At 42.8% G+C, this 26,868-nt stretch overlaps 1 protein-coding gene across 1 annotated transcript in view; it reads left to right on the top strand.

Moving 5' to 3' along the window:
• Positions 1 to 26,868, top strand: part of LOC124154924 — a 371,152-nt gene that overhangs the window by 276,791 nt on the left and 67,493 nt on the right. The window contains exon 12 of the mRNA XM_046528699.1: positions 10,404 to 10,507. Within this exon, the coding sequence (XP_046384655.1) occupies positions 10,404 to 10,507 (104 nt within the window). The remainder of the gene's footprint in view (positions 1 to 10,403; positions 10,508 to 26,868) is intronic.

Raw genomic sequence — 26,868 nt, 5'->3', positions numbered from 1 at the left:
ATGAAGTCGGTACCATTTCTTCATATTATATTTATCATCCAATAAGCTATCAGAGTTAGTGAGAATTAAGTTACGCCTGTAATATCATCTAACTTTTTTTATTATCTGGTTCTTTATAAAGACAAATTTGTCTCATATCTCAATGGTCAATGTATTGTTTGAAAAATCTGATTAAATTGTATGTATATTCATTATGTATCTCATCTTGTAAAACTGATAAAATACACCCTTAGATAAGATCATGTCAACAAAGGCATGATAATATTTTGACTGATCTATTTTTATTGTAGTCTGTGACTGATGGGACTGAATTTTAGTGTTCCTTTTTTGGACCTCTTGTTTTATAATCCAATATTTTTCTAGAATCATCCCTCTTATGTCATACCCATAACCTCATTTGTTCCCTTTTGGATTACGATGTAGTGTGTACCCTCCCATTCAATTTTAATCACTCAAATGGCCTTCTACAACACTATTCTTATTCAATGCCTCCATGTCCTTATTCTCACTTGGTTTTAGAGATTAAACATGTTTTCATTATTTTTGTACCATTCTGTCTTGTATGAGACTTCAATCAATACCAGCAACACATTTTTGGCAAATATTTTGCATTTTCAAATCTTGTTTAACTCTTTCTAATGCATCCTCCAGCACTCGCTAACCTGATGCAAAATGAGCCAGTGTGTGGTGATCAGCATATCTTACATCAGGATGACCACATATGCCTTTTAACTCTTCTCAGGCATCTTTTAAATCTCTTAGGTATACATGATAAACAGCTTGGGTGACCAAGGGAAGTCTGATTCTATATCATCTACCCTCACTATTGCAGTCCTGTCCATATAGAAAATATAAATATAATTTGTTCTTCCATCCTTATTTTGGAATCTTCATGGCATCTATCCAATCATAGGTTGACCTCCTCCCTTTAAACCTGATCTGTTCATCAGGCTGTTAATTGATAGTCCTTGCCTCCATCTGTCTATGTAAATTTTCAGCATTAATTTTTCCAAATTAAAACGTATGCAGATAATTTTATACTCTGCACAATCCTTGGCTTTCTTTTGCTCTGGAAGTGACATAAGCATTTTTCACAAAATCTTCTGGCCAGTCCCAGACTTCGTGGACTTTCCTGTTGATGAGTTGAAAAACTCAGTCTCCCAAACTTTGAAAATTCTAAAAAAGGTCAGGTGGGATTTTGCCTATCCTGTCTGCTTTTTAGCTTTCATATCCCAAAAGGTGTTGAGAATTCTAAGTGTGAGAATATTATTCTCTGAACTTCCTTCCTCTATTTTTAATCGTACTGTCTGATTCTTTTGTCAATCCTATGATAAAGATCTTTAAAATTTTCCTTCTTCCGTCAAAGCCTATCCTTCTTCTGTTAGTATTCTGATGGTTATTTCAACTTGCTGAGCATATTAACCTTATGCTCTTAAATTTGAATTTGCTCGACCCCATTTACCATCTGGTTATGTTTTCACCTTGGTTTACCAAACCCTTACCTCTCCCTCCTATGGCTAATCCCTTTTGTGATATTGTTCCATCAGGCTAATCTATCCCTATTTGCTTCCTGTTGAAGTTCATTTATTTCTCTCTACCATCTCCTGCAATATCTAAGTATACATTTTTCCAGATTCTTTTCTTCTACATTTCTGTTTTAAGTTCTTTTGTGAATCAATGGTTTCTTTACCTCTCTGTGTATCCAATTATCTTTGCCACTTTTAAAATTGGGTCTTTCTCTGAGATCAGAAATTACAGTTCACATAATGAGTTCAATAAATTAAACGGGAAGAATAAGACATGGTAAAAAATAAGCTTATGCATCAACTTATATATTCTTTTATATATGTCATCAATGTACTAGTTCATATACTCATTCAGGAAGGAATTGAGGGAAGGTATCATTTATAAGATCGTAAACATCAGTAAACCACATGATGCCCGGATGAAAAAGGCCAAGGAATATCTGAGATGCAGTGGCCCACTCAGTGTTAGCTCGTGTTGTCATCAACTTATCTATTAAAGGATAAATTCATTCATTTTTTGTTGTGATTAGCTTGAGAAGTAGGCGATAGATTGGAAAGCATAAAAATGCAGGTCTCTTTACTTTTTAATTTTGAACAAAACTGATAGTAAAATGAAATTGGTGTGCCCATTCCTGTTATTTCTCCCTTCTGCTAGTCCTCTATGGTCTCCACGTTGCCTACCTTTTACATATATACTATTCTTTTGCCATTTTCTGCTATTCTTTTCTCTTCAACCCTTGCAGAGCTTTACTCAGACTCTCTTTTTCTTCAAATCTCTCTCACTTTACAAACCCATCAAATCTGACTTTGGATTTTATTATTATAAGATGGTGGTCCAAGGATGCATTTGCTGCTGGGAGACTGGGAGATTTTATCACTTTGTTCCTCAAAATATGTCTTACCCTTTTGTTATATCTCTGGTTTATTCCCTTTCATCCTGTAGGGTGTTTACTTTACGCATATTTCAGGCAAATCCCCATTACCTTGAGAAACTATCACTGAGATCTCATTGTCAGCCAAGGGGTTGATTAGTAGTGACCTCTTAAATTTTTATATGCTAACGGTGTACAGTGGTGGATCAATGGGGGGGGGGGTGACTAAGGGAGATATAACTCCCCATTGTATATCCAATTTACACTAGATAGCATTTTTTTCCGCGCTACTGCTGGAATTTTAACCCCTACTTATCCCCCCCTTGTCACTATCCTGTATCTGCCAGTTACGGTGTACAACAGTGACTTAGCTAAGGTGCATTATTTCTCTTTTTGATTTTTTAAAATCCCTATGACAAGAGAATTTATATCTCAGCTGGTTCAATATAATGACTATGGCCGAATCCCAATCCACTTTGGGGTATATTAGGGGTACATAAATTTTCCGTTTCTGAAAGTGGTGTCACATTTTTCAAATTGTGGTGAACTTAACGACCAAAACAAAGTGTATTGGCACAGCTGAAGGCATTCGTAGGAGCTGTACAAGCCTTACTGAAGAAACATGGTGGATATTTTGAGCTCTTCAAGTACAGTTTAGTTCACGATTTCCAGTGCCTTCTGTACTTCAAATAGCTTAAGGCTATTTCCTTTTATTTAAAAGCTACTTTCTGTTTACACCTGGGGTAACTCAGCTCGAGAAAGATATTGCCCATTGTGAGTCACCTCAGTTTTTAATTTTCCTACTGGACTTTTACGGTTATGGCTGCATATAAATGATGTTCAAAACAAGCATTCGTGATAATAAGTTCATATCTCATTGCAGAAGCTTTTATATTCTCCCTGTTGTCGTTTCTTACTCTCAGTCCATGTTCTGTGTTTTGATATTCATCCATTTCTTTCTGCATTATTTCCTTTCTCCATTACCTCTGACCTGAGGTTTCCCCAATTATTTCATTTAGCTGCTCAAACTGTATTTAAATCCTCTTTCTTATGATTGATTGTACCCTTGTTCCACCACATTGGGTTGTGCTTCTATTTACACCACCTATTTTGTTTCTCTCCTTATCTGTGGCTGATATCTTCTTACTCAGTTTTCCATCCAAGCCAAAGCTAATTTCTACATGTTACCCCTGTATCTGGTGCTGTAAATGTCACCTGACTTGGACCTCTCCGGTTGCACCCAACTCCCTTTCATCTGTTTTTGCACTGCCCCAACATTTGTACCGATTCTCCTTCCATATCATTGCTTTCTGTTCTGTCATTTTATTCTAATTGTATATTTCCTGTTTGTAATTTCACTCGCCCACCTACATTCAATGTTGCTATTAGTAACAAAACTGCTTTCCTATTCTTGGTTTCTTCCTAACTCTCCTGGATGCCAATAAGTCTCTGAGAAGGATTTTGTATAATTTTTTAAGTCTGTGTGTAGGAATTTGTATAATAAATGTAAGGAGTACTAAGCCTCTCTTATAGCCTCTTGCACTTTTTCGGCATTTACCATTTATGGTATGATCTCTTAGATGTTTTTCCTTGGCTCAGAAATCATTTTGTGACTGATAGTTGGTTTTCTCCCAAGTTTATTTAATCTGTGTCATTTACATGACTATCACAAGGATAACCCTTCCTCTAGTCACTACCTTTGAACCTCTTTGGTGGTGCTGGTGGTGTAGTAATTAAGTAGAAAATGTTATTTATCTCAGCTTAAGAATACATTTTATCTGATTTTTCCTCATCACTATCTTCGGTTTAATGAATCTCTCTACTCAAATATCTTATTAGTTTATCTTTCCATATCAACATCTAATACTGAGCCTTCCATTTTAATTTCCTCTGCAATTAATCGTTTGTGATTGTATTCTTCAGTCAGTCATGTCTTATGAATTGAGTTTCCTCATATTTTAGAAATAAATCGAGGAATTGATTAGAATTTTTGTCAAAAGAGTGGGTGCTTATTTTCTTGAATTCAGCATCTAAATACCAGCTCATATTTCTTATTTCAGTACTAAGGCACCATTTTTTTCTTTGACTTCTCAAGGCTTTTTTGTATTAGCCTAATGCACTTGAGTTTCCTTACTTCTGCTTTTTAGATGTCATTCATACAATGTGTGAGCTCCTCCACCCACCCACCCACTCACCCTTCCAAAGGCTTATTAGAATTGACATTTTAAATGTTCCATTACTGTTACCATAAGCATAACCTCACCCACTTCCTATTACTATTTCTAATGAAGTCCTTAGCTAATTCTCATTGGATAATTCCATGTCTTTCAAACCCTTTGTGTGTGTCTGTATCTATTGGGGCCAAAAATTCATCTGTCATAGTATCATGGTAAAACAATCCTAAGATTGGTTCATGGCAGCCCTGCATTTTTTCTTTTCCAAAGCTAGTTCCTTCAGTCCTCTGATGTTCTGCTTCCTTGTATTCTTCTTCATCTGACCTAGGTCTTCCTCAGGGGACTTATTCTTCAATTTTTCCCTCTGTTACATTCCTTGCATACCTAATTGCTATGTTTCTAGACATGACCTATCCACATGATCCTTCCCTGGGTTATGGTGCTCCTTAATTCCTTTTCTTCTCTAATTCTTCGGCACACTTAGTTTCTTACCCTTGTTGGTCCATAAGGTCTTCAGAATCTGTCGCCAGTACCAGGTCTTGAAGCTTCAATTCCTGTGTGGTCACCTTCTCCTGTTTTCTAAGTTTCAGAATGTTCAGCCAACCCAGCCACTACCCACACGATTGTTTTGACTTCATCCATTCATGCAATAAATTTCTGCACTCTCTTTAAGGTTCCATTACTCATATTTCAGATTAACAGAGGCTAATCAGTGTCCCATTATTTGCTAATCCAGCTGACATTAGCATCATCCCCATAACACATAACTTACATCACCTCCAATACATATAGCTTTTCCAACATATCCCTTGCTGCTCCCTCTCTATATTCATTAAACACCAAAGGCAACTTGGTACAGTCTTGTCTCCAACCTTATTCCTCATTACTTCTATTGCATGTTAAATTTTCTGTCAGAACTGGTTACTGTTCGAGTACTAGTAACATTTGTTTCAATTAATTGATTTATAGCCCTGAGAGGTACTTTTGAAGCTAGTGTAGGGAAGTGTATAACCGTTAATCCTCGTGTCACACTGCTTTTTTCTTATTCAGCTATGGAAGTTGTGTGGTTTTCAACAAATCCTCTGGCCAAGACCTCTCTTCCCGTCTCCTTTTGGAAAACTATCCTATTTTGCTGTAAAAAAAATACCAACTTTAATTAAATGGGCGTTGAAGAGTTAAGAAATTTCCGATAGCTCAGGGTAAGAGGGTCTGAATGTGTGAGTTTCACATGCCGGTGGCATTTTTCCCTGTGAGCTCCTCGCACATCTTTCATGCTAAGCTTAGGCAGAGAGACTGAGTAGAGTGATTGACTATTTCAGAAGCCTGAGCTTTTAAAATTTTATTTATAATGGTATACTATTTGTGGTGTATTGAGTTAATGTTCAGTATTAGATTATATTAAATCTATAGATTCTTGAAAATTTATTGAGTGAAACACCATTGATTTGCTAGAAACGGGAATTTTGTGTATTTTATTCATCTCCCCAAGCCATTTCTTTGATTATATGCCAACTTCATAGAGCTATTTCAAAACACACTATCTCTATGTCACGACACATGCATAGCCTTTTATTTGTTGCTTCTTCTGACAAAATCCTTCAATTTTCTGTGTGATGGATTAACACATTCAGTACAGAGCACGTCAATTGACATGCTCTGCCGGTTGGGCTGGCAGCCCTTTCTCCTCCTCCGTACGTGAATAATATCCACTTCCGAGTCTTCTGATTGTGTGTATGGCCTTCAGCAAACTTCCCTCTTTTGAACCGTGTGTACTGTTAGTAAATAGCAGTATTTGAACGGAAGTTATGGCACGAAACCTCTCTCTATTTTTCTTTCTTATTTTAACGGCCGATTCTGACGACTTTCATGACAATGGGTTGACTGTGTTAATTAAGGTTCTCCCTTCAGGATTCTACTTGTACCCTAACCCAGTAATAATAGTTAATTGAAATTTGATTTTGTTCAGTTTTATCTGTTCATTTTCAATGAGCTTGCATTTTAATTAGCCCTAATTACTCGTGGTAATGTGGAACATATTTGATACGTCCTTCTTCACAGTGGTGCAGTGAGGAGGGGGAGGTGTTTTGGGGGATAAAACCCCCTCCCTGAGCTCAGAGAAATTTCTAAGTTTTTAAGAACATTTTACTTAATTGTATTAGTATTACTTACACAATAGTATGATAAATAATAAAATATCCCTCAGGAAGCTGTAAAAACTCACCTTTTTGAGCGAAATATCTAAAAAATTTCTTGGAGAGGGCCTCTGTACCTCTCGCTTACCCTGGTGGATTTTCCATACCCCCCTCAGATCCCTCAGTATTAGTTGCACCTCAAACCCCTCCTAGCCTTAATTCTTAGCTGTGCCCCTGCTTCTTCTATATGCAGCCTATTTTATCACTATTGGAAAAGCAGGTAGAATTATTGTACACCTCAGTTTTTATATATTTTTTCAAATCATCAGTTTGAATGATATCCATTTTGTAGGACAGAAGTGGTTACTGGCGACTTGCCATCCTAAATTATCTGGCTCAATAGTCCATTGTAATTAATATGCATTAATTTTACGTATTGCACATCCCTCCGAGAATGATTTATTTTAGTAGACCTGTTGAAGCCATTTAACTTCTGCCCAGGGATTCTCAATTTTTGTAGCTAACTCAGATTTTAATGAAAAGCTCTTGTCTATAATGCACTCTGTAAATACTGCATTGACTTAAGCAGATTATCATTGCTTTTAGTTGCATAATTCAACTGATATCATAAAATTTTATGCTTCACAAGATGATATGTTGATGGAATTATTCTTTATTTTGTTTGGATCATGCTTATGGTATTAATTCCAAGGTTGACTACCCACATTCTTGAGCCAATGGATCTGCTCCCTTTCCAATGAACAAATCCCATGTCATATATTGCAATGTTTAGTATAAAGATATTATTCAGTTATTATTTTTCTACTTCACCGAAACCACCAATGTGCATGCGATTAAATTGTATATTTTACAATATTTTGTAGTCTATTATCTGAATGCCTTGTTGGTCTCAACATTGTGCCCATTAGCCCTCTTATCATGTATTATTTCTATAAATACTTAAAATAATATGCCACATGCAGTGGGAAACTCCTCTGCTACGTATGTTATTCCACTACTTTTTGCATTTCAAATTTCAAAACTTCTATTCGTGCATAGAAATCCGATTCATGATGTACCTACGTATGCAGATTTAGCTTTTCTAGAGCCTTAATTTCTAATTAAAGGTAAATCTGTATTATTTGAGTGACCATTTGCCTTATTTCCTTTTAAAATGTTTAAGAATTAACTTGTGGCATCCTTGGGTAACATTACATAAACGAAGGGTAAGAAAATAGATTGATTTGTTCTTTATTGGGTCTCTTAAAAAAGCACCCTGTGTTACCAAATTTCATGCGATCCAATTCTTATTGCTTGCTTTAATCCGAGGCCAGCCCTAATTGTGGTATCCTAAGGGTAATAACTCACTGGATTATTTTTATGATGCGTATCTTGTGTGGTAATGGGATGCTGTTGTTTTCGACTACCCAACTGGGCGTTTTGTGGGGTATTTTTATTATATCATGCACACTTGTTATGATGGAATTTAATTCATCGAAAATTTGGCACCGGCAAGAATGTAAGATAGGGAGAATGAAGTGATGCTTCGATGAAAATAGAGGACGCCGAGGGCTGCTTCAGCTTTTCATCTCGAGCACTTCCACCCGTAGGAGATGACGATGTATTTAATTTCTGATGTGGGAGGTAGGAGTCGAAAATTTTTCTGTAGGCAATTGTCTACAATTCATTGGTTTTTAAAATAATTTAAATACACAACTCTCAACAGGACAATTATTTCATTCGATCAAGTGATTTTTCCGTATTTACGTTCAAATTACTCGCATCGAAAGGGAAAATAAGTAAATGTACGTAAAGCAAAATGACGTCTCTAGTTGTCTAATTAACTCTTAATTTTTGTAATACTGCTCGTTGCTAGATTTTTTGTTCTTTAAATGATCAATTAAAACTCCCTGGGCTGCACCAAGACGATTGGGAACTCCTTATTGGACAGAAAAAAACTGTGGTTAATTTTTCGGTAATTTACTTACGCGCTAATTCGTACGAGTCCCTCCTATTTTGGAGCTATGAAATGGTCTCCCTTTTGGGATATCTTTCTGTCCCATTCAGGGGGTATGTGTAACTTCAGACTTCGTTACTAAAAATTGATATGATATTTCCAGCGACAGAAATACGATTTACTTTCATTTTATGCTTTATTTTGCTTGAAAATCTTAATCAAATCTCCCGTGTGAGCTGATTTGATGGATTATGCATTCTTGCACTTCCCGCATAACCTTTTGAAATTCGGATGTGCGTTTCTTTACCCACGAGATTACGTTCGATGTTGATCAAGATACGAAGTTCTATTTTCTACTTCTAGAATGTTTGCGAAAAAAAATGTTCACATGTCTATATTTTCCGGGCGGTAACTGTAACCCTATCTACGCCGTTCGTGCCGCCGGATTTGTTGTCAGTTTGTGGAATCTAGTGTGCTGTCTTTCTTATGCATGTGTTATTTGAATTTTTTCGCATGCGAAGTTAACTATTTTTCACTTCATCGGGAATAATTGTAATTTTATTTTTATCAGTTATTTGAAATTACAAAGTAGCCGGTAAGAGCGAATTCTTAGGTGGAAATAGATTTGAAATTTTGCCTGTCATCTGAGTACTCATAAAAGTATTCATATAGTGAGTAGTCATATTATCATTCCTGATTGAAAAACGATCGTTTGATTACTTTGAAGGGGAAATTTTTCTCAGTATTCTTATGAAGTTGGGAATGGTTAAATTTACAAGTTTTTCATTTTAAGATGCTCCCTAATTGAAACATTCGTTTTTCAGTAATTGAATGATTCTTAAGGGTATCGCCGAGAGATTTTCGATGAAACTCTTTTGAGGAAGTTTTACTTTCTGCGAAGTGATGAAATTCAAATTTTCTCCATTTACGAGATTGGTATGCAAATGCATGGCTCGCTCTCATCCTTCTAAACTTCATCCGCTGATGCTTGGTAGAATCAGCAGGATGAAGAGAGGATAGTTACCATATCCTTGATTGAATTACTCTGCCTTGATTCAGGCAGTGATGATGGATTTTGCACCTTTATATCCAATTGGGCAAGATTAGACTTGCAGCTTATTGTTTGGCTTGCTTTAGAGGAATGAAAATTTTGGAAAAATTATTTTTCTTCTGTTTGAAGGAAGCAAGAAGAATTGAGCATGGAGAATACCATCCAGTTACTCTGTTTTTAGGTAATGTAAATGAATTAATGTGATCGTTAAATGGATCAGAAGTTGGCTCTTGATAAGAAATTTTTATGCTTTTTGAGCAGCGGCAACCCAATGTAAATTGTGAGAGACGCTAGTTCATAATGGTAGGTACTCACGATGAGAAAATGGACGGTGAAAAATTGAGGTGGTTGGATGTGGTTGAACACTTAAAGTTGTAGTAAATGAAAGGCATAATGATGTTTTCAGAACAGAATATATTTACAACACGTGTTGAATTCCATGTATGAGAGGCGTAAATATCCATAACAGTTTAACATGATTCACTAATTTGATAAATTTTGTTCATTTTCACGGTAGTTGCAAAGCTATCTGAGAGAACTCCGTCTATGACCTACGGTGAAATCTTAAGCGGTAAATTTTGTCTCGATGAACAACTAATCGATCCATCCGAATAAAACGAGGTTAAGCGACAGCATTGCACACATTTGTCATTTCGATGTATTTGAGTGGTCTTGTCTTTCGTCCCCGCAGTGAAGGGAAGCTGGAGACCAAAAAGGAGAGGAGGAAAGAGGAGAAGAAGAAGAAAAAGAAGGAGGAAGTCGACAGCAGCGACGAAGAGTGTGTCGACAACCAGGGTGAGTACCACTCATTTCACTTCACTGCCTTTCACGGATTTTTCCCGGGAGTACCACTTGTCTTCCTCTTCATTCTCGTAGGCCACCCGAAAACCTTCCAAATCGGTTTGCACTTCCCTATGCGTTTTGCACTACGAAATGGGTGCACTTATTTTCACAGAGAACTAACTTATGCGATACTCGTCAATCACTCGGGTCTGTAATTAATCGTGGAGGGGAGCATCGGTTAAACGAATTTTATTGCCATCGTCTTCATTGGTCACACTGTCACTTAACTGCTCTATACATTGAACATGGGAATAATGCCGATCGCCTTCTTCATTAGAGGCAAGATAGTTTCGTTCTCATGAAATAGTTCGAAAAGTTAGTGGTATTTTATTTCAATTGTCTTTGGTCGTTAAGCGCTATCGTGTTGATTATTCGCGTGTGGCCAGCCCTGTCACCACTTCCCTCCTCCCGACTCAGCCTTGAACACGGGGCTGAAGTCCGGAACATTGGGCTGGCATTCTGCGGCCGAAGACGAGGCCTCCGACGTTGGGGGGTAGGCCTTCTCGCCCCCCTGGGCCTCCCCTTCGCCTCCTTCCGACTTTCCGCCCTGCGAGGCCGCCGTTCCCTCTTGCGACGCTTGCGAAGAGCTCTCCTGCGGCGCCGACTGCGATTGCTGTTGTTGCGAAGGCGTTTGGTTCTGCATCCCACCCTCGCCGGTCTCCCCCGCGTGACACATCTTGCGGTGCTTGTGCACGAAGTAGTATGAGGGGAACTTGGAGCCGCACGTTTTGCACGGGTAGTACTGGACGTTCATATCGAGGAGCTTGACCTCTTTGACCACCACCTGAGCTTTCAGCTTCCCCGCCACGCCGCAGCCAGGAGCCCCGGCGGTGCCCAGCTCCAGGGCCACGGGATTGATGTGCCGTCTGGTGTGCTTCTGATAGCAGTAGTGGCTCTTGAAGGTGTGGTTGCAGTATAGACATCGGTACAGAGGCTCGGTGGTGGTATTCGTAGTTGAGGTCCTGGACTTGGAGGCGTCCGAACTAATGGAATCGACGTCCACGGAGGACGAGTCATCCCGGCTGGCGCCCTCCACCCCTCCCGCTGCTTCGCCCACGTCCTGGCCCATGGATGGCCTCTCGACTGGCCCTTTGTCGGCCGCTGGAGCGAGCAGGACGGGCCTTTCTCCCACCACCGTTAAAGTCTCCGACCCGCCATCCCCGTCCGCCGCGCTCTCCCCCAGCAGTTGTCCCAGTTCTAGGCCGTAGTTGTCGTTGAGAACGCGATGGAATCGGACGGGGCCGTCGCAGCACGCCACGTCCAGCACTACCTTGGGCCCCGCCGTCGAATTGGTGGAGGACACGGTCGAGGAGGAAGAAGAGGAGGCGGGCACGGAAACGCTGCCCTCGCCGCCCTTACTGCCGGTCTTCGCGGAGGGCGCTTTCCCGGAGGTGGCGGCGTTGCACATCGGATGGCTATTCTGCTGGGAGGTGGGAGGAGGCGGGGTCCTCGAGTTGGAGGCCATGGAGAGCGAGGGCGAGGAGGTGACGGGCGACGGGGAGTTTGAGGACGGCGCAGACGAGGGGCAGGGGGAGAGAGAGGATGGAGTGCGGGTGCTTGAAGGCCCGGGGTCCGCATGGAGGCCGGGCGGTGGCGAATAGGGCCTCTCCGGGTGGAACGGGACGTGGAGGATTGGCGGCGGGACGGGCGGCGGCAGCGGGGGCGGCAGAGGCGACAGCCCTTGGGGCACCGCCCCCGACGAGGAGGACGTGGAGATGACGGCCCGGAAGGGACTCGCATCTGGCGTGTGGAGAAGGTGCGGCGGGGAGTGGGGCGATGGGCGGTGGGACGGCGGCCATCGCGGCGGCACCAGCACCGGAAGCATCTTGCGGCTCGGGATGGGTTTGAGGATGGGCTTTGGGGGCGTGGAAGGCGGAGGCGGTGGTGGTGGAGGCGGCGGGGGAAGGTGGTGTCCCGTGGAGGCGAGGGCCGCAGCCAGCGCCGTCCTCCGTTGCTGCTGGTGCAGCAGAAAGGCGCGGCAGAAGGCTAGGGCGCGGGGCATGTGGAGGAGGTGCGCGGCGAGTAGCACGCCGTAGATGTTGTCGGGGCCGAGGTCGAGGAAGCCGGAGTACATGAAGGCGAGGAGTGGGGCGAAGGACTCTGGGCTCACGTTGGGCACTGAAATTGTGGACGCGGAGGCGTCTGAAGCCACCAGCAAGGCCTTGAGGTAGCCGCTGTGCGCGGAGAGAACGGCGCGGTGCGCAGCGAATGGCCGGCCCCCCACGCTCAGGACGACGTCGGCCGGGGGCAGCCAGCATGCGGCTGCCGCTGCGGCTGCGGCGGCCGCGGCCGTGGCCGCAGCGCCGCTCGTGCCCACGCCCGGGCCCGCCGGGCTCCCTAAATGGGACAAGGCGTGCTGCATTCTCTCGTGGATGGGTCTTCGGGGGCGAGGCTATTCCCTGTTTCCTACGATTTGAACTAAAACTGGAGCACTCATCAAGTTTTTAGCAAATTTCGCTTGTCTGCCATTGAAAAGTTCTAATTAACTATTTTATTCTTAAAAGCTGATTTGTCTACTGCGGATCCAAGTGACGAAATTTTGAGGAGTAATCGCGTATGATATACCCGAAATTAATTGGTTGTGGGTATGTTTTCCGTTATGGATAGTTTTATCGTCGATCATTTATGTTTTTTCGATGTTAGTGGTTATATCGAAGACTGCAGCTTTCTCATCACTAGAGACATCATCCAGTTGTAACATTTGCACTCCGCTAACAGTCACACTAAATAGATATTTATCTTGACACTAACACTGCAGAGACTCGTAGGTATTTTGTCCGAAGGATGTAAGATGGATGAACTGCCGCTGTTGTTCCCTCGTTTAGACCACGGGGTGATCTTCGGAATACTCTTGACGCCCGTCGCCCTGCACTCCCTGCAGCAGAGTGCTCCCTTCTCTACCGCGCCCTCCGCGCGCCGAACCCTTTCCCACCCGCACCCCTACTCTCCCCTCCCACACCCGCATATCCCTTCTCCCGCGACGGAGCCGTTCCCGCCACTTCCACCCCGGCACCGCACTCGCCGCGCTCATTGGCCCGTCGGAACGGCGCGTCACGATCCCCGGCGCTTCTCATTGGCCCCCTTCTCGCTCGCTCCCCCTCTACGCGGGTTCATCCTTTTGGGGGGGTTCTCGCGCGAAGAAAAAGGGTATGTGAAGCGTGGGGATGAGTCAGGGGTCCTCCCTCCCGCACCCAACTCGCCGTGCCGTGGTCCGCGGGGAAATATGCCCTGATGGAGGAATGCCGGCGGGCGGGCAATGTGTGTACGAGAATGCGGAGGCGTATGTGCGAGTTGCCTGGGTTGGTACGGGCCTCTGTCTCGAATGGGGAATTAGCATCCGCGCACCCGCTGTTGACCGTTGTGACTCGCGATTTCCTTTGTGCTCACTCTAGACGACTCCCAAACTCATGAGGGCCATCATTAGCCTCGTCTTACTGCCTTCCTCCCTCATGATCTCAAGCACGATTCTCCAGGCTCGTAAGCCAGATGCCTTTCACGTACAACCCTGGATTCCAGAAGCGTTTTGCCTCGTCTCTTTCATAGCTTCATCAGGTTGTAACATCCCTGATTCTCTTCTATGATATTCCTCGTTGGGTGGTGTGCATCATGTCTCCTGGGTGTCATCTCGCCCCTTTCAATCTCTGAAATTCGTAATCTTTTGAAATAGTGCAGAGTATCTCATATAACGCCTTAGTTTCCTCTGAGTCCGCCACTATTTAACGGAGAGTGTCTCATGCGTCTGCGTTTTCCATGTATACAATATATATATCTGTGCTCTCTCGCCTCATGCCGCGTGTGGGTAAAGGAATTGCTGTTTTTAATCTATACTACATTATTAGCTTTCCAGGTTTAATTTTAATTTCCAGTAAGAAAGTTTTGGTTGTACCTTCAATTAAATTAAAATTTTATTATACGTTATTTGACAGTATTTGCCCTCCAGTGTCAATATATATTTTACTTTTGAAAATTGCCAATTGACCCAGTACTCGGTGATGCGGAATGTGCGATTTTAGGAATATCATGAGCTGGGTCGGAGTGACAGCTGTATTAATTGGCTACTTACCTTTTATTAAACGCGTTTATTTGGTTATATTTTTCCATCCAATTGTGTATTCAGTGTGCTACTTCATTTCATCCGACGAAATTACGTGGAGCGAGGGAAATAATAATTTTTATGTTCTATTTTTAAAGTCAGTATTGTATTTCGACTGTTGTTCTCGTATTCGCATTATGTTGCCGAATCTTGTATTAATGATTTGTAACTTGCTTGCTCATTTAATTACATAATATTGAATCGGGTATTAAGAACGAGGATTTACCTTCTGGAGTAATTGCGAGTTTGTGAAGTCAGTTCGATTTTAACGATTTAACCTCTCTCATCTTTGATGTTTGGATGTATTATAATCCCTGTTACAAAGTAATTTTCAATATTTCCCTCCTCAATTAATTTTTTCTGGACAGTGTATGAGGTACATAGTAGCGCGTCTAAATGAAACTTTTGTGATATGATTTTGAATTCACGTTAATGACATTGGACAAGCAAAAAATCAATATAATGTTTCGAATTATTTTGTCAGGAACTTAGCATATCAAACAATTTTTTTCTGTGAATCACGAAAAGATATTTTCCAGAGGTTTTAGAAAAGAACTCACTTCATGAACTATTGATATTAATCTTCTCTCGTTTGCTAAAGATTTAATGTGGTCTAAATGATTAATGGGGTGAATGGCAAGTTAAACTGGAAAATTCGCAGGACCAACTGCCTGTGAAAGGAATTAATTGCCTTTAAGTGGCGATTCGCTATTCAAATTTGAATGTGTTGTTGCATGAGCTGTCGTGACACATTAATCCTCGGGGATCAGTGTGTCGGTGTTATGGTGGAATCGGAATTCGGAATCTTGCTGATTCGCTGCATTACGAGGTTGCCTCCCTTGTATGTATTGTAATTGGTCTCGAGGTTTTGTTTACTTCTATACCCGAGTCCGTTTTTATGCGTCAGTGTTCTTACATGGCCTGGTTTTGGGCTTGCTTGTTTTTCTGTCTTTTAAATTTTAGTGTTAAGGTTTTTTTATCTGGTCAAACTTCTAAAGCCATCGGTAACTTTCATTTTCATAATCGGAAAGTGCTTTAGGTGTCTTTGTGTACATAATTTTTAAAAATGTCGACTTCCATTTTATGAACGTTTTTCTCCTCGGCGTTTGCTCTGACGGAGTAAATGAACCATTTGACATTAAATGACGTCCCAAGTTACTCGTGTACGGATATGATGTTGTATTCGAAATATTACTTGACCTACGTCTCTAACCATTTATGATCGCTCTTTATTTTCGACCGCGTACGTGTATTTTTGAAATAATATTACAATCCTAGGCTAAGCGGATATATGCTGCAGGAATTATCCCATGCCAATTCCGTATTGTTCTTCATTCCCGTATCTTTATTTATTTCCCTGTAAACTGGCCTGTCTCAAGGGGCACTCCCTTCAATTTTTCCCTCCGTTAGTGAGCTCGGATAAGTACATGATGGAATGGAAAGATGCTGGTTGTTCATGAACGGTAGGGGATGATTACCATCGGTTCATGGGTAGAATGGGGAGTAATAAGTCTTTAGCCGAATCAGTGACTGAAGTTAAACGTGCGAGTGGGGAATGGCCGGGGTAATTAATAAAATGTTTCTCGTCAACACGCCTTAGACTTCAGGTTGCCTGTGGTGCGCCCCACGTGAGTGTTTTGTCCCGTGACGTCGCCAAGCCACCTTGTTCTTCTTAGGTGCTCCACAGTGCCCTTCCTTTCATAGCCGACTGTGCATTTGGCGAATTTTCCACTCCTCTGATGGGACCTCGCTCGAGCGTCTTGGTGTCCTCCCCTGTTTCCGCGTGCGACCGCGTGGCGGCAGCGTAGTCTCTCGCCCCACCCTCTCCCTCGCCTTGCACCCTCCCCTCTTCCATTCATTCGCGGCTCCGAGGGGTGGGGCCGCACCCCCACTCCCGGGGCGCAGGCGCGGCCTCCGCTCGCTTCCACGCCCCCGCGGCGGCCGCCCGAAACACCTCCCTCAAGACCTCTCGCCCGACACCCCCGCCAGACGGGCAGCGGGGCCAGTCCCCGTGAAATACCGTTGTTAATATTGTTGCTCACAGTAAATGTTTGTTGGAATCCATTTTTTAAAATTAGCCTGTTTATAAGAAAATATTGTGAAAATACCGTTGTTGATATTGTTGCTCACAGTAAATTTTTCTCAATATCCATTAAAAAATTAGCTAGTTCATATGGCAATATTGTGAAAAGAAAAAAATCTCCAAATTTTATGCTCCGGTATTGTCGACTGCAAACTGGTTTTTAGAAATTTCAATTTATTTTTTTACCTAAATTTTGTTAAAGAAGGCAGTGCTGGGAGGAAAGGGAGGCTTCCAGATCACTTCTTGAATACTTCATGGAAACCTACGTTAATCGTTGGAATACTGTATATATTATAGCATTATGTTGGCCTCATGAAGCATCAGAACACAGAGATGCCATTGGGTGGGACAGTGCATTTTTGCAGACGCTGCTGATTATTATCCAGGCAAAATGGTCGAATGCTGGTGCACAGTACAATTACTTGCCGAAATGTCGCTGTAACGTTCTACCTTCAGTCGGAAGAGATCGTTATCCTTGCTTTGGGGTTATATCGTATGTACCTACCTTGGGGTCATATCAGTCGCAAGGATCATGTCAAAACTTCCTCGGTGAGGAAATAGGCTTCTATTTTTCAGTATCAGTCGTTGTCTCAATAGTAAACATATTCTTACAGTCCACCCCTGTTTATAAATGTTTCTCAAGTTTATGGAAATTAACGTTCCATTTCCAGCATAAACTAGAGCTGTAAATATTGTTACCTTCATCTTTGGATCCTCGGTTGAATACCATGCTTTCTGGCGAAAGAATCTCCTCCCTTTTACATAACACTTAAATGTCTCCTTTTTTTAAAAATATATGGGATACCTTATTGCTTAAATTCCTGAGTCAACATCTTTTCTTAGCGTATTTGTCCGTTAAATGGAATGTGATGATTCTCAATTTCCTCCCGTTAGTTGCGAATCCTGGGCTGTGGTAAAAAAATGGAGTGATCTCTCCCGCTTGTTTGCTTTTCTCTGCTTCGTCGCGGGACGAGCAAGGAGGCAAGTTCTATCAACGCTCCCTTTCGTAGTTTGTGGGGAACCTCCCAACTAAGAGCCGCTGAAAGATAAAATGTCGTATACGCAGGGAAATAGTACAGATTTTTATCCACAATATTTAAATACAGATGCCTTTGAGATGTTTTATTATTTAGACATTTTTCTGTGAAAAAGTCAAAGAATATTTCGTTTTCCCATGGTACCGATGGCATTTTAAATAAATCATAATGAGACAATCTCAAAGAAAAACTCTATGACGCAAATAACTGCGAAAAGTTTTTCTTGGGGATAAGGTGAATTAGAAAAAAGTTTCTTTGAAGCGTCGTCCAAAAATTAATGGCTGAATTGTGACTAATATTTCAATATTTCTGCTTGGATTGGAGTGGTTTCTAACAGTTTTCAGATGTTTATCATTTTTAAATGTTCTGCATCAGAAAATCATCTTGAATATCATCTATCCGTAAAAATTGGTCAATGATAGAAATTTTCGTGGTTGAACATTATTGAACATTATCCGTATTAAAATGAGAAAGCTGGTCAAATTCCAAGCTGAACGTTTATTAAACACCGATCATGGTATCATGACATAGTGTCATTAGCAAGATAACGAGAAGACACTATGTGCTGAAACTATCGTGGGCATCCTGAATTTCCACATAGTAAAGCGTTTTATTTTATGCCAACATTATTTACAAGAAGGCGACGGAAAACGCGAGCATTATATTAACCTTTTCGTTACAAAATATGTTATAGTAACAAATCATCTGAAAAGGCATAAGGTAAGAAAATCGTGCTAAAATCTACTCCCCTCTCCTTGTGTAATAGCAGAGCCCCCTTCTCCCCCGGTGAAAGAGCCTTCATCGTCACCATCACATCTTCTTCACCCTCTCTTCCTTCTTCATCATCCTCTCCTTCGTGCCCGTTCGCTCCCCGCCAATTTACCCTTCCCGCCGATGTGCCAAAGCGGTCGGGCCACGTTACCGCCCGATCCTCATTTGTTTACCCTTCGCGGTCAATCGAGCTCATCAACCACATTCACCGCTCCTCTGGGAGCCCCCTCTCTCTGATATCCCTTCGCCGTTTGTATATGCACCCTGGATCCTCCGTCATCGTCGTCGTCGTTTGGGGCCTCTCGCTGCCATCAGTCCCTTTGAAGCGACGGAGCCCCTTCCCCTGCGAACCATCCGTAGAGGCAGGAATGCGGTCGCCAATGGAATCACATCCACGTCTACGTGAGCCACCTCTAGGGTGCTCGGCAGGGCGTGATCAATCACCATTATGTGTATGAGAGGATAACCCAAATGCACACCACTCGGTGATAAAAATGTTATGCATAATAGCAGAATATAAGTCTACATTCATGCAGAGGCAAAACTTGCCTACTATTAGTAATTCCTAGCAAATCCATGTGAGGTTATAACAATGGAAAAATAAATATGCAACGAGACGTCCGAGCGAGTGACGCCAGTAATTTTTATTAATCTAGGCAACGATGCTATCCTTAATTTTACGAGGAAAGAATGACATTTTAAATCTCTCTTTTGCAGTATCTTTCCTTAATTTTCTTCTTGTGATCACGTCTACATTTGTTCGACGGTAAACGAAGAATATGAATCACTAGGGTTGGTCTCTCCCACTGTGGTTACTTTTAGTGTAACCCGCGCGAGACCAGTGTCACCTTTCTGGAGGAATTAAAATGCGGTCAAAACTATCGAACTTTCCTATGTTTATTACTAAGAGATCAGGTATTGCTATGTAATTCATTTCTGGGCTGAACCAAGGCAAATAATGGTGACTTAGATGGATATACGCAGGCCAATTTCTTGGCATTTTCGTATAGAAACGAGGAATATTACGCCCCGCCTCGTCTATACTATTGCTCCAGAGTAGTAGTACGGGATTTCTTCCTTAAAACCCGCAATAAATAAATAATGATGGCGTCAGAGGTTAGTTTATCACTCTCATCTGTTAACTGTCCCTCGTTAGGGTGAAAATATGTTTCCACCCTATTGGATCGTTTCATTTTTCACCCTACGCGGCCGCGTTCGCCACTTGGGCCGTGCACAGGCCTTTTAGGCATTGACAGCATTAATTTGCATGTCGGTGTGATCCGGTGCGGTTTCATCCCCTCAGCCTTCTGGTTTGGTTATTTTACTTGTCACTATTGCGAGTTTTTTTCTTACAAATGGGAATAGTTGCTTCTACATTCCCATACCAATTTATGAAACAATCCAAAAAGTATTGAGTTGCATAAGGTTGTAGATAGATTTATATTTTTATGTGAGATTTAGCGGTCCACACTGCACTGCACTGTATGTGGTTATCGCTGTGGTCTCTTTCCCTGGTCAGCAGAGGGGTTTAAGGCTCCTATTTTATCTACTCTTCACTGACCGAACCCTTATCCACCCAACCCCCTATCGTGGGCTCCAGTGTGCACTCCCCCCACAACCCTCTCAGGGGACGGCCATCTGCCTTGCTGTTTTACGGACTCAGTAGTGTTTATCACACGAGAGTAAACGATCCAGGAAATAAGCATCTTCTTTATAAAAATCATTTTCCCGCCATTGACCCCAGAATAATCTGCAAATTTTAAGTTATGATATGCCTGCTGATGCCAAATAATAAGATCGCGGGGTCGAGTCCCGCCTGAGTAAGTTAGGTCTATCCAGGGAATGGTTGTTCGTGCTTGTTATTTGTTGGGATCCTCGATGTAAGGGCTATTGCGAGCTGTTTTATGGGTTTATTATGGAAAGAAGTGAATAAATATTTTGGCGTAGGCTTCCTCGAGACTTGAATGATGGGGGTCCAACTTTCGGGTTGCCACCGCGTACATGTTGGCATGTTGGTAAATTCTTCTCGGAATTCTCACCGGGTTAAATTATTATAATGATATGTTGACAACAGCGTCACTGGGTATCCTCCGGTCATCTTCAAGTCATAAAGTCCTGATTCGATCGAAGGAATTTGACTGAAGGAGGGAAAGATTTGAGGAATCGATTAAATATAAATATTATCATTTATATGATGTAGTTCAGAAATGAAAGCAGGGAAACCTACCTCATTCATGTCTGGGCATACGCCCGAATCAGTTCTTCCCCATCTTATTCATAAATCCTAGTCTCTTAATCGTCTGTGTAGCCAACTTGTATTCTTCCGCATATACCGATATCAGCATCCTCTCAACCTGATCGTGTCATTTCATTATTTCCACGTTCAACGGGTGTCAATTAGGTCGGGAATTTATAAGTGGTAATGTAGGTGGGACTGCCCAATTGTCTGGGCTTGTCATGAAAAGTGTACGTCAAAGGCTGAAACAAGAGTCGGCGTGACCCATTAGACTGGATTTGTGAACGTAAAACGAGAGGACGAACTTCATGTTACCGTGGGCACGGGACAGCAGACATTACACGTTTCAATGCGTTTTATTAATGCTCTAACCGAATGGTTTCTCGAGGTTATTCTTTTGGCGGTTTCGTTCAACAGTTCCCTCGCCAGTTATGCTTTAATTGGATTCTAGAATGTCAGTCATTAGTATCGAAAATGCTATTTAAACGACGTCACACGGCAGGTATTTTTTCCCACCTAACTGGCGTGATGATCTGTGGATGATTATGCAGTTTATCGCCTCGAATATCTGGTAATGTTGTGCTCAAAATTGAAACCGGAGGCCTCATTTCTTTCAATATCTTTCACCGATGTGAACTCGTTTAAATAATTGTTGCGTATAAATAATTTTCTATTTCTGCGGGTAATGGTCTCGTAATGAGCTCCAAGGGAGGTTTCTCGATACTCGTGCTTTTTTCCTCTCTTAAGGTCTCTCTGGTAATTGGAAGAGTTGAATGAGCGTTGTGATAGAAGATGACGAAACATGGCCTGGGACAAATACTCGATTTATTTTCGGAGAAGAACTTACCGGTGTGTTCCCCAGAGAGGGAAGAAGATTCAAGTATTTTTCGTTTGCATCGGTGGACCCTGTGAAGCAAAGAAATATTTAAGCCAACTTTCAAATAAATCGCAGGGAATTGAATTTCATAGCAGGTATCCTGCTGTTGACATTTCATTATGCTTGGCAAACAAATGAATTATTAAACTACCTTAGCGACCTCATCCACTTCAGCGGAGGCGGAAAATCCTTATTGTATCGTCGGAAAAGATGTGCACGATCCATTTATGGAGCCGTATAATCAATTTTTTTTACTCGGGATCGTTACATTTTTCTCTTTCAAGAAACTATTTCTTTAAATCATTCCTTGCCCTCAGAATGGCGCCCATTCAAGATATTTTCTTTCGCTGTCATTGGGGAAGTTTTTCTTGGTACACCGTTCTTTTAAGACTGATTACTCGTTCTGTTTATTCTGCATCAATGCCTCAGATCGTCCGAGAATGTTTCTTACATTGTTTTCTCTGAGAGCTCTAAATCAATTCATCATCATTTGGAATTCTGCCGAGTTGCAGTTCCGTCCTCTCCTCTCGCTACTGTCCCATTCCTACCTTATAGTCTCTTAATTTTTCCAATAATAGATATTAGACCTTCCCTTGCCTTCGCTTAGAAAGTACACGTGATCCATCGTTGTCACCACTCTTTAATTTTGGTTAGGGTATGCGTTCATCTCTGTATTATTCATGGTGTCTCGTCATTTTTCTCGAATTATACATTTCGAAATCATCAATTCTATCTTCGTCTATTATCCTTGCATGTTACTCTTCAGTTCATCTCGACAAATCATCTGACTAGATTTTTCATTCACTCCGGAACCAAACCTTTCATTGGCCAATTTCATGTATAAATAAATCTTTACTTTTTTGTAGTCTCATAATTTCCATCTCTTCGGTTACTGCCCTTAGTCGAATGAGGGTAGACCCCGTTTTTCCTTTTGATGAATGCCACTCTCCTTCCTCCGCTGACCTTTCGATACTCCTCGATCTTTAATTTTATCGTTCGTCTGATGATTGGTGTCCCGTGCGTGAGTGACGGTGAAAGGGGAAAGAGGCAGTGGGTGGACCCACTGGCCAGTTGGAGCGGATCGCTTCATTCTGGGACTTGGAGTGCCGTTCCTTCTCTCCTGGGAGGGGCGCCTTGTCGTTCCTCCTGCTCTGCGCTTATCAATCATTATACATCACCTGGGTCATGATTTCGGTATAGTTTCAAATGTTGACTTTTCTAAAACAGTTTGCTGGTATTTCTCGTTCCCAGTTCCATGGAGTTATCTAGGTAATTCTCTCTTCTGACTGTGTGTTCTGTGATTCGGATATTCTTCGAGTTCCATTGTCATGATCGGCCTACTTCAGTGGGCTGACCTTTTTCTTGTTACCTTAAAAAAATTCAAACAGTGTACCTACTTTGTAGTTAGCTGGCTGCGGATAAACGTGCAACCGTTGCAAAATAAAGATGACTCGATCTCAAGATAGGGCAGGTGTAACCAAAGTAGCGCAGTTTCTCTTAAATTAATTGTAGTGGGATGAACTACGTCTCTGTATTAATTTACCCGCCTGGTGATCTGTCTATGAGAAGTAATTATTGGCGCAGATGGCTTCCTTAGCTACAGCTTGTGATTTTATCACATATCTCTATTCCCAGATACCTACCGCACATACTCATTTGAATTACATATTTCAAGTACGCAATCTTATATTTTCTATTATCCTTACACGTTCTGCACGTTCTCATGGCACAGGGGTCGGAAATTAATGCGGAATATACTCGTACCCGCAGCCTCTACGTCTGTTCCATATATCTTCGTCAAAATGTACCCGATTTCTCCACATTCCACATCATATCTCTCCCAGGCGACGCGAATGCTCCTCTGGACTTACCCTTTTTTAGGCAAAAATCGAACTAGAAAAAAGACGAGGGTCTCGCACCCCGCATTCGCCCAACTAAGTCCTCCATCGCAACTAAAACGGACTCCCGTGAGACTATTCCCTCATGCATACTCCCCGCCCGTTCTTCCCCCTGCCCCCCCCCTCTCCTGAGACTCCCACAGACGAACACACGCGGAGAGCAAAGTAGGAGAACTCGCGCGCGCTCTCTGACGGCGAACCTTTTATTTAAATTGCATCTATTCTTGAGTAAACCTTAGGGGTCCTTCTCTTTTCCGCGCCACACTCGTATCTATGCCGCCCACCTCTCGGCACATTTATACATTAAAAACCTCCCGCCTCCTCCGCCAGGCCGCTACCCTCCACACTACTCTTCCACCTTCTCTCTCTTCCACACGGGGCCTGGTCTTCCAAGTCCAAAAGGAGGAAAAAGTACCTCCGGCTTCCTTTGCTCTCTCCGCTCCGACCCCTCCTCCCGACCGGCGAACGGGAAAAGTCCGTCGGTAATTGCGATTTATATTTCATGCGCTTTATTTTCAACGCGGGCGGCTGCTTAATTGGCCAGAAGACGAGGTGGGAGTCGCCTCTCTTTTCTCCCCCCTCCTCCTCCTTTGATTCTGCCCCCACTGCTCTTCCCCGCACTTAACCCGCCTCCAATCCTCTCGTATACGTCACGGCACACACACTGAACACACGCACACACACAAGCCCGCCTCCTCCTGGTTCCCAGCAGCCGTCGCTCGGGAGACTCCTCGCCAACCCACGGGATGTGCCGAATCAAAGGGAAACTGGAATGAGTGGTGGTGGGAGGGGTGGGTGGGGAGGAGGCCGCAAGTGGCAGATAGGGGGAGGAGGGAGAAAGGGGCGGCGTAAGGAAACGAATAGTGGAGACGGAAAAGCCTTTGTGGGGAGGAAGTCGTCGTTGGAAGTGAGGAAGAAGTGGGAAGCGATTACGAAAAACGGCGCCGGAAAAGAATTAGTGAATATCAATGCGGGGAAGGGGTGGCTTTCAAGGGCGGGAGGGAGGGGATGGGCCCGGAGCGGATTCTTTCCGAGGGAAGAAGCGTGTTTGCATTAACAAATTGGGAAACTCTCTTTCTCCCTTGTAATTTCTTTTCCCAGCCGTTTGAACTCAAATGCCGACATCCCGTATTAATTTCGCCTGCTCTTCTTGAAGATTAAATGCATCATAATTATAGAGATGCACAAAAATTAAAGAGCTAAGAATTTTTCCGTCTCTTACTTTTAATGGAACCCTTCGAGGCATTTTTTTTTTGCAGTTATAGCTCCCAGAAACAATCTGAATCGATTCAAATAAACGCCTCATTCACTAAGTTTACAGAGAGACTCGAGTCGATGGTAGGTCCTACCGAGGACACAGGCACGCGTGACCTCACTGTCTACAGATGTGAAGAAGTACTAAAACTTAGCGGAGTTACTTCCCTCAGACCTGGTCGACAGTTCTGAGTATTTTCTCTTTTACACCTCCAGGAGGGAATTGTTTAAAGGGAATAAGCGCCGCTGCGTTGATTATCCTGACGACGCCCAAGGGCGAGAGGGAAGGAAAGGGTTGAAGAATCTCGCGCCGTCATTAAGGCGGTGCGAACTACCACTTGCGAAACAGGATTTTTTTCTCTTCCTAAAGAAAGGAAAGACCGCAAGCCGCCTCAATTGGCATTTGGATGGGGGTATTCCGACATCAGCCGTTAGCAAGTGAAAAGGAAATGCTCTGAGAATGTTCCGGATAAGATGTATAAAATTCCTTTATTGTTCGGGGGAAGAACGAATTCCATAACATATGTGTTCGGCAAAATATCTCTTTTAATTCAACGTCTCTGTCGGGCCTGGAAATGTAGTAGGGTTCTTACATGAGATACCTATTCTCGTTTACTTAAGCAATTTAAGCCTAGCGCGTTGCCCCCGAGTCTCCAGCGGCTCCCAGCTTGATTCGTTAAACAGAGTAGGCTAATGTCGACGCCTGGTTTCTCTCCACCCATCCTCATCTACCCTTCCCTCACGGCGTAAAGGATCTGGCTGTCGGTCGCTTCCTCCAAATACCATGCAATAACATCGCCTCTGACATTTGATGATGGGATCTGTTATGAATTATCACAGGTTTTACCAGTGCGCAGCGTTTGAGAAGGTTTATCGGACTTTCGGCCGCGTGAAGAGCTCCGTCTCTCTCTCTCTGTGGAACTCTCAGCCCTTCTGGTATCCCTGGAAACATATTCAAAGGTGGAATATCGGTACGCGCTCTGAAATTCGCCCGATAAAAATCCCAATTTCAGCACGTTCCCCTTTCCTCTCCGCTGTCCGCTCCTCCTCAAGCGGGGAACCATCTCCTTCTGCCCCCTCCCCTCTCCTTTCCCCCGTCTTCTCCCTCCCCCCACCTCCCGTTCCCCCTTGGGGGTCCATCGACCGTCCCCCCCCCTTTTGCCCGGCCGCCAGATGTTATTTGAACAGCCCTCGAGCCAAAAAATGAATCGCATAATTACCTCGCGGTAGGCATCCCCCAAAAGTGCAAAGGGAGCGAAAAAGCGAAATAGAATCGTCCTCTTCTTTGCTTTCCTTGCGTTGCCGTCTTCTCCTCTTGCGAGAGAGTGAGTGGTTGTTGCCCTCTCTGAGGTCGCAGGTGGGCAGCGCTCCTCTCTCGTTGCCTCGTCTTCGGCACAGCTCAAATGCCACACACGTTCGCGGACCTCTTTTTCCCTGACGTCTTTGCTACACGTGCGACCTACCCTTCCCCCATGTTACACTGTTTTACCTTATGCTTGACGGAACATCATTACTTCTAGTAATTAAATACTGATTATTATTCCACAACTTTTATTTTACTCAGCCTGATTCAAAACTTCAATGCCATTTTCAAAAGGATCCCTTATTCTCTAACCGAGGGAAGTCTTTGTTCCTTTGATAGATCAAAAAGGAGTCGGTACGCTAACCAATTGGTTTACTGTAAAACCTTGTGGAAAATACGTAGCGTTTAATTATTTGATGTCTCCTTCACTTACTGACCTTTCACTGCGCAAGTGTTCGTTCAGATATGCTCATTCAATTAAACAGGTTTTATGGATAAAATGAAGAGCAATACGCCGAGCTGAATAAGGTTATTTCCGAGGTGGGGACGGGAAGATGGGGGTTAATAGCAAAAATTTATCCTGTCAAATCTGTCCTGTAAACCTGATGTGACGGAGAGCTTTTAATGGCAGAAATGAAAGAAAAGGAATCATAACAAGCCGACTCATCGCACGTCAATGAAAGTTTCGGCTTGTGGCATTTTTATGCGTATTAATATATCTGAATGGTATCTTCTGGAAACTACGTATGTACTTGCCATTT

Source organism: Ischnura elegans, chromosome 3 (assembly GCF_921293095.1).
Source record: "Ischnura elegans chromosome 3, ioIscEleg1.1, whole genome shotgun sequence".
NCBI lineage: Eukaryota > Metazoa > Arthropoda > Insecta > Odonata > Coenagrionidae > Ischnura > Ischnura elegans.
Note: the sequence above shows the minus strand (reverse complement) of the source record. Positions and strands in the feature narration are given on the sequence as shown.